Raw genomic sequence first — 13,426 nt, forward strand, 5'->3', positions numbered from 1 at the left:
CCCAAATCATAGTTCCCACATCTTGTGAATGTATGGTTTTAATTCCACGCTCTCAATTCCTACTGCTCTGCTACTAGACCTTCATTCACATCTAAAACAATCTCTGAAATGCTCTGTCCAATTTCTGTTCTAATTACCCCAACACACCTTCACTGGATTCATCTTCCAGGAGAGGGGCAGAGACAGAAAGAGAGAGGGAGACACAGAATGTGGAGCAGGCTCCAGGCTCCGAGCTCTCAGCACAGAGCCCAACATGGGGCTTGAACTCCTGGACCATGAGATCATGACCTGAGCCAAAGTCGGATGGATGCTTAACCTAGTGAGCCACCCAGATGCCCCTCCCATTTCTACGTAATTAAATACCGACTCCTTTCCTGACCATCATCCCCATCATCACCCTGAGCTCTCCCCTTCCACTTTATATTTCTAGAACTCATATTTCCAGCCAAGTATAAATTAAGAGGAGTTAAAATTTTGGTGTGCTCTAACGTAATATAAAAGTTGTTCGCTTTCTCCGGAACATCTTGCAAATCCCTGCTTCCAGCCTTTGTTCCTGGAACTTTCTACCCCGATTGACTTCCCTGGTCCTGACTTACTGAATTCCTTCTTTCCAACGCCCAGGTTGAGGTGTCCCTCTTCAGTAAAGCCCGTTCCACCTACCCTGGCTCCTGGCCAGCTTGTCCTCTGAAGGTCTCCAGGTTTTTGTGGGCTTGCATTCATCTAGCCTTTAACATGGACTAAGTGTGATTTGTTATTGCAAATTTGTCTCTTCGATCTGATATGAATTACTTGGTGGCAAGGACTTTGTCTTCTGTTTCTCTATAGGGTGTTTCTAATGTCTGAAGCCACCAATTATTTTATTTGTTTACCAATTACAGTGTCCTTGATGACATAATGCATGCTGCATGCGTTCTGAACTTGATAGGCATCATGTAGATCTCTCCTCCTGCTGCTGCTACATTGCCTCACACGTAGTAGGCATTCCAGTGGTTTAAATAATTCCTCCTTGCCAGACTGTTTTATGGAATGGCTTAGGAATGAATGAAACCAAATGTGCAATGACAGAACTTGGAGCAAGAGATCAAAATATGGTTCAAAAGAAACATGGGATCTACTTTTCCCAACAAATTCTGGTTTTATTTCTTGTATGAGACTACCACCACCCATGCATAACTGTTCAGTTACAAACCATCGTTCCAGGCACAGCTCCGGGTCTCACTTCTCTGGAAAGCTTTTCTTGGCCCTGCCCACCCCCACCCCTTGGCAGTCAGATGTAACTATAGTACTTACTATGTGTGCTGGTTGTTTGGTTTTACGTGTTCTGTTGTTCCACCTCTGACAGTGAACTTCACAGGGCAAGAACTGTGTCTTGTTCATGCACCCCAGTATGTAGTACCCAATAAGTATTTAATAAATACTTTTGAATGAATGATAAGAAATAACAGCAGCAGGCAGCATCTGATTGCTTACTCTCTGCTAGGCATTACACTAAGCATCTTACCTGCACTATTTAAATCTTACAAACCCTATGAGGAAGGTACATTATTTTCCCTATTTCAAATGAGGAAGATGAGTCTCGGAGAGTTAATTTGCCCAAGGTCAAAGGTAAGTGATGATTGTGCTCCAGGCCTACGTGTCTAGCCTCCTGCTACGTTACATGAACAATGAATAGTAACCATCTTACTACCATCTCTGTGGAAAGAGGCTCTCCCATTTCTCTCTCCAGGTGTCTCTTGGAGTAAGGAGGTGGGATTTGGTAGTGTTAAATCATTTTGCAGAACTTTTTTAAAGGATCTGCGGGCCTTACACAGATCAATAAAAACAGTCTGTCTGTGGTGGTGGCATCAGTGTTTTTAAAAAAGCATCCCAGTCATTTTATTGTGAAGCTGGGTTGAGAATCACTGGCCCAGATTGATGCCAAATGCCTTTCAAGTGAAACCTTTAATGAAACTTGGGCCATAGTGGAACTGCCTTCTTTTGTGACCGAGGCCCAAAATTCTGACGAAAACCTAATGATGTTGGCCTAGGAATGTCTTATGAACCATGTAGGGATAGAGGAACACTTGCCCACAAAAATAGGGTGGGAGGAAGATACCAAGGAAAGACCATATTGATAAAGAATTGGTTGAAGATGAGTAGCTTGATGCTATTTACAATCTTTTTTTAAATGTTTATTTATTTTGAGAAAGAGAGAGAGGGAGAGAAGGAATCCCACGGGGCACAATCTCACAAACCACAATGTGAGATCATGACCTGAGCCAAAACCAAGTGTCGGATGGTTTAACCAACTGAGCCACCCGGGCACTCCTTGATCCAATATGCAACCTAAAAGAACCACCGAAGCATTAGAATTGGGGATATGGACTGTAGCTTAATTAAGAATTACACTGTGTCTCAGGATGAGTGAAATGACCTATCATTTAATTTATATCTCCCCTCCTTTGAAATTTCCCCACAGGATACAAGAAGCAACTATCTGTCCTTGGGATTGGGCTGTAAAAAAAGATGCAGCTATGCTGTTACAAGTATCAAATGAGAAAATAACGGTGAGAACTTTCTGTGCAGTCTAATGCAATATAAGACATATTGGACCTTGATTTTCACATAGAAATAAAGATGACTCTTGTTTTATCAAAGACCGTTATGTACGTATGGGTCAAGTCATGATACGTGAAGCTCTATGTTATTTCTATCTTGCATAATAAACAGGTAGGTTCCTCTGTATCTAAGAGGTGTGTTTATCTCATCCATCTATCTCGGAGTTTCAGACTTCACCCTGTTAATATGGGCAGGCTGAGAAAATGGAATATTCACCTTAAAATAGAAACAGTTCCCTGAAATATGAGAACTAAAACTAAGGAGACAGAAAATGCAGAGTGTTCTCCACTGGGATGCTATCTGCAGACCCTCTGAGGTATACAATAGTCATTCAAGAGAACCTGGGGCCTTGAGAAAAACACAGGGACTTTCTTTTATATAAATTCTTTTTGTCTTCCTCCTCTCTCTTACCACCCTGTGGCCCTGAGAGACAACTTGCATATCAATTTTGTTCTTTGATTACCTGAACAGAAGACAGAGTCTATTTAATATTAGAGCAGGAGAAACAACCAGAAATTTGACACAGCGGTTTGTCTAGTTTGTCAAAACAAAATAAGAATTCCTTAGAATTTATCAAACAGTATGTGAAGAGTCTTTTTATTTACTAGAGTAAATATGACACAATGGATAGCTTTAGAACAAGCTAACATTACTATGGTTCAGGCATGTGCAACTGGTACAGTTCAGTAGTACATAAACGACTCGAATGTACTAGGGGCCAGAAACTTAAATTACAAAATATAGTCGATATTACAATTAATACAGATATAGGTAAGTAAAAACCATTGCTTTCAGATTCTGCACACTTAAAAAAAAACACATAAACTTTATACAATAACTGAAATTATGCATTTCTACTCAGAGTATCTTACAAACACACATAAGCCTACAAAGTCATGGTCACATTTTGGTTTTGTTCCAGTGATGCACAATCCCATGAAATGTTCTGTTTCGTGTGAAATAAACATTGGGCTGAGGTGCAACAGGTGCCGAGTTAAAAATATCTCCATAAAAATGTTTAGACTAAAATAGTCCTCAGCATCCTAATGTGTAGGATTATTTTTGGAGAGTCCTTACAAAGAGTCCTTATGAATTCTAGAAATAGAAGCAGTTCAGTGTATTTTGTCTTTTTTTTTCTTGTTTAACACGAGTAAACAAATACTGGATTTAAAGTGCAGCTTCTTTCTCCTCTCCCTCCCCCAAAAACATCCGTTCCGTATTGCTGGAGTCTCCACGGAAGGTTGGAAACAAACTGAGCGACGGTCAAGTCTGTTTGTCTCGAAAGTCAGTGATGGCCTTCCACAGCGTGCAGAGTATTCCTCCCCTGGTTAGAGACACAAGGACATGATGAAGACGACACCCTATTTGGAAGACTGCCTTTGATACAGAATAGTGATTCTTAGCCTCTAGCTGTTCTGATCAGAACATGAAGATCCAAAGTCTTACCAGTCATCGTGCATTCTTTTTGTGCCTATTTTCTCGTCAGCCCTACGTGCCTTTCCTTTCCGCTTCCACAAACTAGCAGGTCCTAAAGCATCATTTTATTTAAAAATTTTTTTTTTATGTTTATTTTTGAGAGAGAGAGAGAGCGAGAGCTGGGGAGGGGCAGAGAGAGAGAGGGAGACACAGAATCTGAAGCAGGCTCCAGTCTCCAAGCTGTCAGCACAGAGCCCACTGTAGGGCTTGAACCTACGAGCCGTGAGATCATGACCTGAGCTAAAGTGAGACACTGAACCGACTGAGCCACCCAGGCGCCCCATCCCAAAGCCTCATTTTAGATTTCTAGCAGTCCTGGAATGCGTCTTTACGCATATGCTTGGCCTGACAGAAAAAACTATCCTAAGAAACCCTATCAGGTTATACAGGGCATGTGGATGGCAAATCAGCACCTATCCTAATATTTCTAATAGGTATGGCACAATCACGAACTAAATTAGAGCATTTGTTAAAAGCAGCTTTAAAAGAACCTCACGGTCTCGGTCTGCTGTATTATCAAGAAATTCTTTTGGTTGATTTGCATTTACTAATACAGAAATACTGGTTATAAGAGTGCCCAGTAAGAGCCTGGTCCAATGGACACAGTTTACCCGGAGCAGGTGAGAACCGGAGAGTGGAGCTCAAGTTCCCTCAGCTGGTTAGAGCCGGCGAGGGGCCCAGCAGGGACAGGAGCCCAGACTTCCCTGCCCAGGGCACTTTCTCCATTATGAAAAAAGAACAGAGAAGTGGTACCTTAGTCTCAGGCATTTTAAATCATCACGTGTAACACAGTAGAGAACATCCTCCAGTGAATAATCCTCAGCCAGAAACTGTGGAGAAGGTAGAATATGCACAAATGTCAGATGTTTTGCACACCTTTAATAAATAGTAAACTCTATCCATAATATAGACATTGGCAATCATTTAAAAGTAAACCTAAAAGGGAATCTACTAAAAAACATAATCTTCTGGAATTATTAGGGAAAAGTACTGCCCCCACCCCGTTATAAAATAATTACAAAAAAATACATCAGTATGACTTTTGAGTGCGTAACGATTAAATGCAACACAATTTTGGAATGGCCTTTTAATGAGTAGATAAAACTCATTTGTAATTACATCTGCTGCTTATAAGAGAATGTTTGTATTTTAGAGGTTTGTTGCTGTTTATCTCAAGTGGATAAAAAGTGTTCCTGGAAAGGTATTGTTTATACTTAATTTCTGAACTTATTTTTCACAGCTAATAAAAGGTATTTTCTAATAATTACTATATAATCAGAGCCCTGAATTTAAACTGAAGCTTTAATTTTTAATTTAAAAAGGTGGGCAATGATTTAGTGGATCATCAGTTACTACTCCTTAATTGTGATTTGAGTTTTAGCTCCAGGAATAAATATTTTGGAGAACTTGAATGGACCCATGATTCCCCAGAAGCAAGAGAGTTATTTAAATTTATTTAGCAGTAGCTTGTTCAATGCAGATTTCTAAGGAAACTCTAAATTTTATCTGGTAAATCAATAAATTATCAAGTAAAGAGAAAAGATATCTTTATTCTTAGTTATTTAAAAAAATTAAATAGAAAGCTAAAGTTTTAATGTAATATTGTATTGGGGCCCTTTCTATAAAAAATATAACTTCTTATTGTGTGTATGTGCATATACGTGTATGTCTGTGTGTATGTGTATATACATGTATGTAATCTTAAAATGTAAGTGCTATTCATGCCGATTACCAAAGTCTGTAAGGAGCAGACGGGAATTAGGTTATTATAAATATGGTTTAGAAGGAAAGTGTTTGTTCCTGACACAGGTTGACTGCCTAGATTTATTTTATTAAGCATCAATACAGAGCTACTGCCCGGCAGAGTCTAACAATGTTGCAAGAGAATTAAAAAGTTAAACAAAAGAGAGAATTAGAAACTTGAAGATTTTAGTTTTGTCTTGATTTTCCCATTCGTCCTTATTTTCAATTCAAAAATATAAAAACCCTTAGGGGTCCTAGACCACAGAGCTTTTGCCCGCCTCCCTGTCTTTGCACATACTGTGTGCCTACCCGGAAAGATCTTCCCTTCTCACCTGCCCCTCCCCCAATATACATACAGACAGCCTGATTTCTTCCTACATACTCCTTTAGACTTGAGCTCATTCATCACCTCCTAAGAGAACATTTCTCAACCTCTCCCTCTCTCTGTCCCCTAACTCCTGATAACCTTTCCTGCATAGAGTTTACCAGGGTATCCTTACGCTTTATCTGTGGAATTATTTGATTTCCATCTGCGGATGCTAGTCTGTAAGCCGCAGGAGGGCAGGCCTGGGCCTGAGTTGCTCAACAGGGTTCATGCCCCATGCCTCACACGTGGTAGGCATTCAACATTATGAAGCAAAAGAAAAGCTTGTCCCACAGGCAGTTTTCTTTACCCGACTTATAGTGTCTTCATCAGCTCCCTTTTCTCTCAGCCATTCAGCAAGTTCAGACTCTTCAGTATTTGTGCCCAGAGAATCCCGGTGACACACAGGCACTCCAGGAATATCTAGGACAGAATTAGCGAGGGAGGGACATTCTTAGCTGCTCTTAACAGAGGTCATCTGAGACCCTCCCACCACTCAAGAGACATTTATTAATACTTTAAAAGATTTTGCTCAGAGTATAATAGAATTGAGATTGGCAGGATACGTGGTAATATAAACAAATTCTTAAAGACTACTAATAAATGGAGAGGCAGAAGCAATAATGTAATGATACCCCACCTCATACTTTCATATCAATTTTATTTTCTTAGAATAAACTCATTGCACCAAAATTGTACTGTGTGTTTTTCATGCAACAAACATGAGCATAGTTAGTAGAGAACCACATAATTACATAATGGTCTCTTTTTTCACTAGTTGCAACAATATGGAAAAAAAAAAGCATAGAATATACAAGATACAAATGCAAAAATGACAAAAATAGTATTATTTTTATTCTAGTAATCTCATTGCAAAAATTTTATTTATTTATTTATTTATTTATTTATTTATTTATTTATTTCAACGTTTATTTATTTTTGGGACAGAGAGAGACAGAGCATGAACGGGGGAGGGGCAGAGAGAGGGAGACACAGAATTGGAAACAGGCTCCAGGCTCTGAGCCATCAGCCCAGAGCCCGATGCGGGGCTCGAACTCACGGACCGAGAGACGGTGACCTGGCTGAAGTCGGAGGCTTAACCGACTGCGCCACCCAGGCGCCCCGCAAAAATTTTAAAAAGAAATAAAGACCAAAGAAACAGCCCTATTTACCTCAAATAATCTCAGGAAAACATGACCACGAATCATTATTTGAAATTAAGTTTGAAATTACAGTTTGCTACAATTAAGAATTGGACATTTTTTAAAAGCAATTTCTGCTTGTAGCTGTGGTACAAGTGACAGGTGCCAATTAAGCCATGAAATAAAACTGCCCATTGGCTTTCTCAGCTTTTTGTGGCCGTCTGGTGTAACGGGGTGACTTTAACATTTTCTGTTATTCACCTATTGGTTGGGACTTAAGCTTCAGGTTTTTAATTTCGTGGTCTTTTTCTTCAATAGCTTGATGAAGGAGTGCTTGTAATTCTTTCTCTTTCTGAACCAATTCTTCCAGTAATCTGAAAAATAAAATTATATATATATATTTTTAATTTGTTAACATTTATTTATTTTTGAGAGGGAGAGAGAGAGGGAGACACAATACCCGAAGCAGGCTCCAGGCTCTGAGTGTCAGCACAGAGCTGGACGCGGGGCTCAAACTCGTGAACCGTGAGATCATGACCTGAGCCGAAGTCAGACACGTAACCGACTGAGCCACCCAGGCAACCCATGAAAGAGAAAATTCTATCAGTTGACAGGATAATAAAGCTGGAGTAGCCAGAGTGACCTTCTAGATCTAGATATGGGCTTTTCAAGCTATAAGGAACACAGACACCCCTGGGATTTTATTGAAATGCAGATCCTGTTCCAGTAGTTCTTGGGGTAGGTCTGAGATTCTGCATTTTTTTTTTTAGGCTTATTTATTTTTTTAGTAATCTCTGCACTCAGCATAGGGCTCAAACTCATGACCTGGAGATTAAGAGTTGCGTGCTCTTGACTGAGCCAGTCAGGTGCCCTCAGATTCTGCATTTCTAATGAGCTCCCAGGGGATACTCCGGTTGCTGGGCCACAGATCACCCCTCCCCCACCCTCGTGTTAAAGTAGCAAAGCTCTAGAAGACTTGCACTTCCAGTCAAGAATTCAAAATCTCCACCCTGACTGCCAAAATCTTCAGAGATGTTTTATTGTTTCCTTTTATGACCATAAATAGCAAACAAATAGATATATAAAGTAAAATAAAATATATATAATATTAACAGACCTACATTTTACATGTATGACTCATCAAAAAAAAAGATGATGATGGACTATATAATAATCAGTGCAAAGCAGAAGGACAGTCATTTTTTTTTAACAGGGAAAATGTGAGAACTAAACTATAGATGAGATCACCTATAGTATCTGGCATATAACAACTACTCAGTAAATGTTAACGGTTGTTGCTAGGATTGTTGTAGGCATTCCTGGCCTTCCTCTGCCTCCCAAGGAGGCTGGTGACGGGTAAAGGGATAGCTGTGTTCCTGGTACATTCGGTTCTTAGTTGACACCCGATGATACATTCTCCAAAGAAACAAAGAGAAACATATTACTGATGCCATAGTTTTGCCCATGAAACGTTCACTGTGCAGTGGAGAGCCACGTGGACACCTGCTCACCATTTCTAACACTGTTCTCTGAAAAAAAAAATTCCAAGTTAGGAAGGGAGATGCTCTGATTTTTTAGGAAACTACCTTTGGGTGACTAGGATTCAGAATTCCAGAAAGTTAAGGTACATAGTTATTCATAAGATCATCAGGATAAATTGTCGTGTACCCTACAGCTCTTAGCAAACTATTTGTTTTGTTTTCTGGGTAAGGAGAGACTGAAGTCAGGACCAGATGCCGGTCCAAAAGTTTGTTTCTGCTTCAGCTGACATGCTCTGAAGGCAACACAGGCCCAACTGAAAGTCAGCCCCGAGCTTGAATCCTGGCTCAGCCACACCTTTCCTGTGTGAACTTTGACAAATTACTGAGCGCCTCTCGGCTTCAGTTTTCTCATCTGTGAAAAGGAAAAGTAAAACTTCCCTTAAGAGTTACTGTGAACGTTAAATGAGACAGCAGTAGCTAACAGGCCAAGGGCAGTGCCTGGCTGGCAGTGAGGGCGATTCTGTTTCCTCCTGCAGCCTCAGGCCCTGGGAAAAGAGCCCTCCCAGGGCTCACGAGGGGTTCCTTCTCCTTTCCCACAGGACACAGATGTGAGGCCCTTGGGAGAAGGGATCAGGGTAGCATTAGGCAGCAGAAGTGGGACAAAAAGGAAAACTCTTGACAGGCAGCCAGAGAAGGTGGTTTGAGGAAGACTGGCTGTTTAAAGACAACTGCGGAGGGGCGCCTGGGTGGCTCAGTTGGGGAAGCGTCTGACTTCAGGTCATGATCTTGCGGTTCATGAGTTCGAGTCCTGCATCAGGCTCTGTACTGACAACACCCACCCTGGAGCCTGCTTCACATTCTGTCTCCCTCTCTGTCTGCCCCTCCCCCACTAGCACGCACGCACTTTCTCTCTCTCAAAAATACATAAACATTAAAAAAATTAAAAAAAAAAAAGACAACTGCGGAGTAAGCTGCACACAATTAGGTGGACTGAGCAGTAGGAAGCGAAATCGAGAGGAAAGCAGAGGCTCAAGGAAGAGTTTTATCTACGCCAGCAAGAGGCAAATTCGAAGAAATGGATAGCAAGCTCAGCAAGAATTTTTAAGTGGGCAATTTGTTGGTTCTGTCTTCCTTGCTAATTTACATGTATGGAATAGTGATGAATATTCCGTTGTTTTTGTTTTTTTGTTTTTTGTTTTTTTTTAAGAACACAGTGACTTTTTCTAGAATTTAACCTATGTGTGTCTGGACTAGATATTTTATTTTTACCTTTAAAAGCCAGAACCTAACATTGGAAGAAGGGCACTGACAGGCCACTTCATTTGTCCCAAATCCAGCTCTGAAAAAAATTATTTAAGAACATATCCAACCTAGGCCATCAGTTTTATTTTTCCTTTGCCTACAAGTTAACAGGGAAGTTCTGCAAAATTAAGGCGATTGCCTGCCCCTCTGTTCCAGAAAAGCTTGGTAAAGCCATCTGCCCTGAGGTTGATTTTTTAACTCAGATGGGTGGGGGTGGGTAATTCTGGAATCCTGTCCTAGATAAACAGTCAGCTCTGGCTGAGTTAAATTTTAGCTAACTCTGCATTATTGTCCTGCATTACTGTCCCAATAATTGCCATCAAGTGAATTATTCCCAGAACATTTTATGTAAACATATAGGGAAATATAAGTAAAATATGCATTCTAAAGCCATCCTGTTATTTTCTCCATTTGGTATTATTATCGGTGATCTAATAATCAAGAGCTGGATAAACCTGATTTACTCTGATCAGTGATTGTCCTAAATATAATCTTAAGATTTCTTTTTTTTTAATATGAAATTTATTGTCAAATTGGTTTCCATACAACACCCAGTGCTCCTCCCAACAGGTGCCCTCCTCAAAGCCCATCAACCCATTTTCCCCTCTCCCCCACCCCCTATCAACCCTCAGTTTATTCTCAGTTTTTAAGAGTCTCTTCTGGTTTGCCTCCCTCCCTAACTTCTTTTTTCCCCCTTCCCCTCCCCCATGGTCTTCTGTTAAACTTCTCAGGATCCACATAAGAGTGAAAACATATGGTATCTGTCTTTCTCTGTAGGATTTATTTCACTTAGCATAACACTCTCCAGTTCCACCCACATTACTACAAAAGGCCATACTTCATTCTTTCTCATTGCCAAGTAGTATTCCATTGTGTATATAAACCACAGCTTCTTTATCCACTCATCAGTTGATGGACATTTAGGCTCTTTCCATAATTTGGCTATTGTTGAAAGTGCTGCTATGAACATTAGGGTACAAGTGCCCCTATGCATCAGCACTCCTGTATCCCTTGGGTAAATTCCCAGCAGTGCTATTGCTGGGTCATAGGGTAGATAAGCTTAAGATTTCTAACGTGAGGGCCACAACCTTTCCAAAACACTAAATCTAACATTTCCTAAATCTAACATTTCCTCTAAGTTTATTTGGCAACAGATGGACCTCTATAGACCAAGTGATCTTCAACTAAAAACTACAGACGTGATCAATCTCTCGTTTCCACTGCTTAGTACTAGAACAGCTGCCCTTTTTTTTCATGCGTGGGGTGATATTACTAGAAACAGAAAAAGGAGGCTCATAATCCTATAGATTTCACAGATGTAAGTGTAAATACATAGAGAACTGTGTGGGCTGTTGTGAAAAGGCAACCATGCTCCTAATGCAATGAAGAAACAGGGCAAATTGTAGCCTTTTCAGCAGAGATGGGAACACGTGGCAGGCAGGCCCTCAGCCAGCTGCTCCCCTCAGAAAGGCAGCCCTGGGGGGCCGTGGATGGCATGATGCAAGTATGGCGGACAGAGGACATGGACAGGGTGTAAGCCAGGAGAACTCTCGTCGTCTAAGGAGAGAAGGAAAAGGCTGCATTCGGGACAGGCAGGTTCTATTGACATAAGCCAGGGTATATAGACAGAAGGTTTTAGGGCCAGAGAAGCAAATACACCAGCTTACTGGTAAATAATGTAGCTTTACTGCATGTATAATTCTGACCATGGGTGGAGGAGGAGTTGGGGATGGTCCAGAACAGTAAGGAGCGAACATTCCTCCTCCAGAGATCAGAGAGGGGTATTAACAACAGCTCATTCAGGATTGGACCACAGAGGATAAACTAAAAAGAAACATGACTAAAGTTAACACCTACTCTAATGGACGCTAAGTGTCGTGATAGGGGTGCTGTCCGACAAGAGGAGGAAATGAAGGACACTAAGGATTTTGAAGGAAGTCTCAGAGGAGAAAAGATTCAAATTCTTCCACTAAAGTAGTAATGATGCCCAGTAAGAGCTGGGTTTCAGAGGACAAGATTAAGATCTGGAAGTCAGGAAGAAAATTTCCCTTTTTTCAGAAAGATTTCGCTCTATGCAAACCATAGATGATACATATGGATTTACTTAGTCATGCAACCAAAATTTCCGTTTCTGAGTATAGGATGAGCTTTACTATTCGTACTAAGCTTGGTATTCAAGCTTAACTTTAAAAACTTAAAACTCAAAACTAGAAATAAAATATGTTTATCTCCCTGGTGAACAACTAAGATTTTCAACTAAATATGTGAACTTCTATTGATTCACGCCCCCCGCCAAAAAAAAGGTTTTTACTATAAACTGTAAACCCAGAGTCAGAAAGTCAGTTGCCCACACTGTCAACTGTAGCCAGCACCAGGAAGCTATAAATCATTGACTCAGCCCCTGAACTGTGCCAACATCTGTGAAGAACAGGAAATATTTACTCTTCACTTAATCACCTTAACATGTGGATTCTATATTACCAAATTCTCAAAGAAAAATTAAAGTCCAGATATGACACAGCATATTCCAAATGAAACAGAATCCTAAATGCAATCAACTGCTCATTCTTTCCAGGTTCTGAAATGCAAAGCTTTAGCACCATTAAATGTATCTTTTCAAAAGCAGAGATCTTCCTCTCCTAAAAGAACTGGATATTCCAAATCACAGGCTTTCAAGAACATGGACTTTCTGTCTTTCAGCTGTCTCTCTTGGACGATACATGCTGCTCTGATTCTGTGTCCAAGATAGTCTCTGAAGTTACAACTATTGTGAAAATTTCAGTGTACTTGGAGATAAATCAGTAATCAAAGGAATGGTGCTGAATGAGGCTTGAATTGGTAGAATAAGCAGAAAATGATTTTGATCAAGGAGACTATGACAAACCGCTCTTGCTTGATCAAGAAAGGTATCAAGCCAAGTTTACGTGAATGGGACAAAGGAATCCTATTTTGTATTCTCTGTGGACCAAACTGTAAAGAAAACCTAAATGCGCTTACATAAGAGTAAGGGAAAAGAAAGCCACTCACGTGAAAATAGGACTTACCTATTAGTTTCTATTTTCATCCTTCCAAGCTGCACATTGAGTGATCGGTGAGCATTTTGGGAGTCATGGGATACAGTAGAACTGAGCGTGCTCACCCCTGAGGTAGCCACGGCATCTTCAATGACAGCATGAGGTCTTTGGACGGTTTGGTTTGAAGGCTGTTCCTCACGCTCATCTTCCGCATCCAAGTCTTCTTGATCCGCGGTATCACTCTCAGATGCGAGGCTGAAATGTGGCCTCAGTTCTGTGAGGCGTAATATCAACAACAGTGTTAAT

At 40.6% G+C, this 13,426-nt stretch overlaps 1 protein-coding gene across 2 annotated transcripts in view; it reads right to left on the reverse strand.

The window, feature by feature from the left end:
• Nucleotides 1-3,167: 3,167 nt before the first annotated feature.
• Nucleotides 3,168-13,426, reverse strand: part of MAP3K5 (mitogen-activated protein kinase kinase kinase 5) — a 206,725-nt gene continuing 196,466 nt past the window's right edge. For both annotated transcript variants that reach the window (XM_045499747.1, XM_045499746.1), the window contains exons 26-30: nt 13,151-13,394; nt 7,585-7,697; nt 6,492-6,604; nt 4,828-4,904; nt 3,168-3,922 (exon numbers count right to left, since the gene is read on the reverse strand). In XM_045499747.1, the coding sequence (XP_045355703.1) occupies nt 3,862-3,922; nt 4,828-4,904; nt 6,492-6,604; nt 7,585-7,697; nt 13,151-13,394 (608 nt within the window). In that variant the 3' untranslated portion in view covers nt 3,168-3,861. The remainder of the gene's footprint in view (nt 3,923-4,827; nt 4,905-6,491; nt 6,605-7,584; nt 7,698-13,150; nt 13,395-13,426) is intronic.

This window comes from Leopardus geoffroyi, chromosome B2 (assembly GCF_018350155.1).
Source record: "Leopardus geoffroyi isolate Oge1 chromosome B2, O.geoffroyi_Oge1_pat1.0, whole genome shotgun sequence".
In the NCBI taxonomy this organism is placed as follows: Eukaryota; Metazoa; Chordata; class Mammalia; order Carnivora; family Felidae; genus Leopardus; species Leopardus geoffroyi.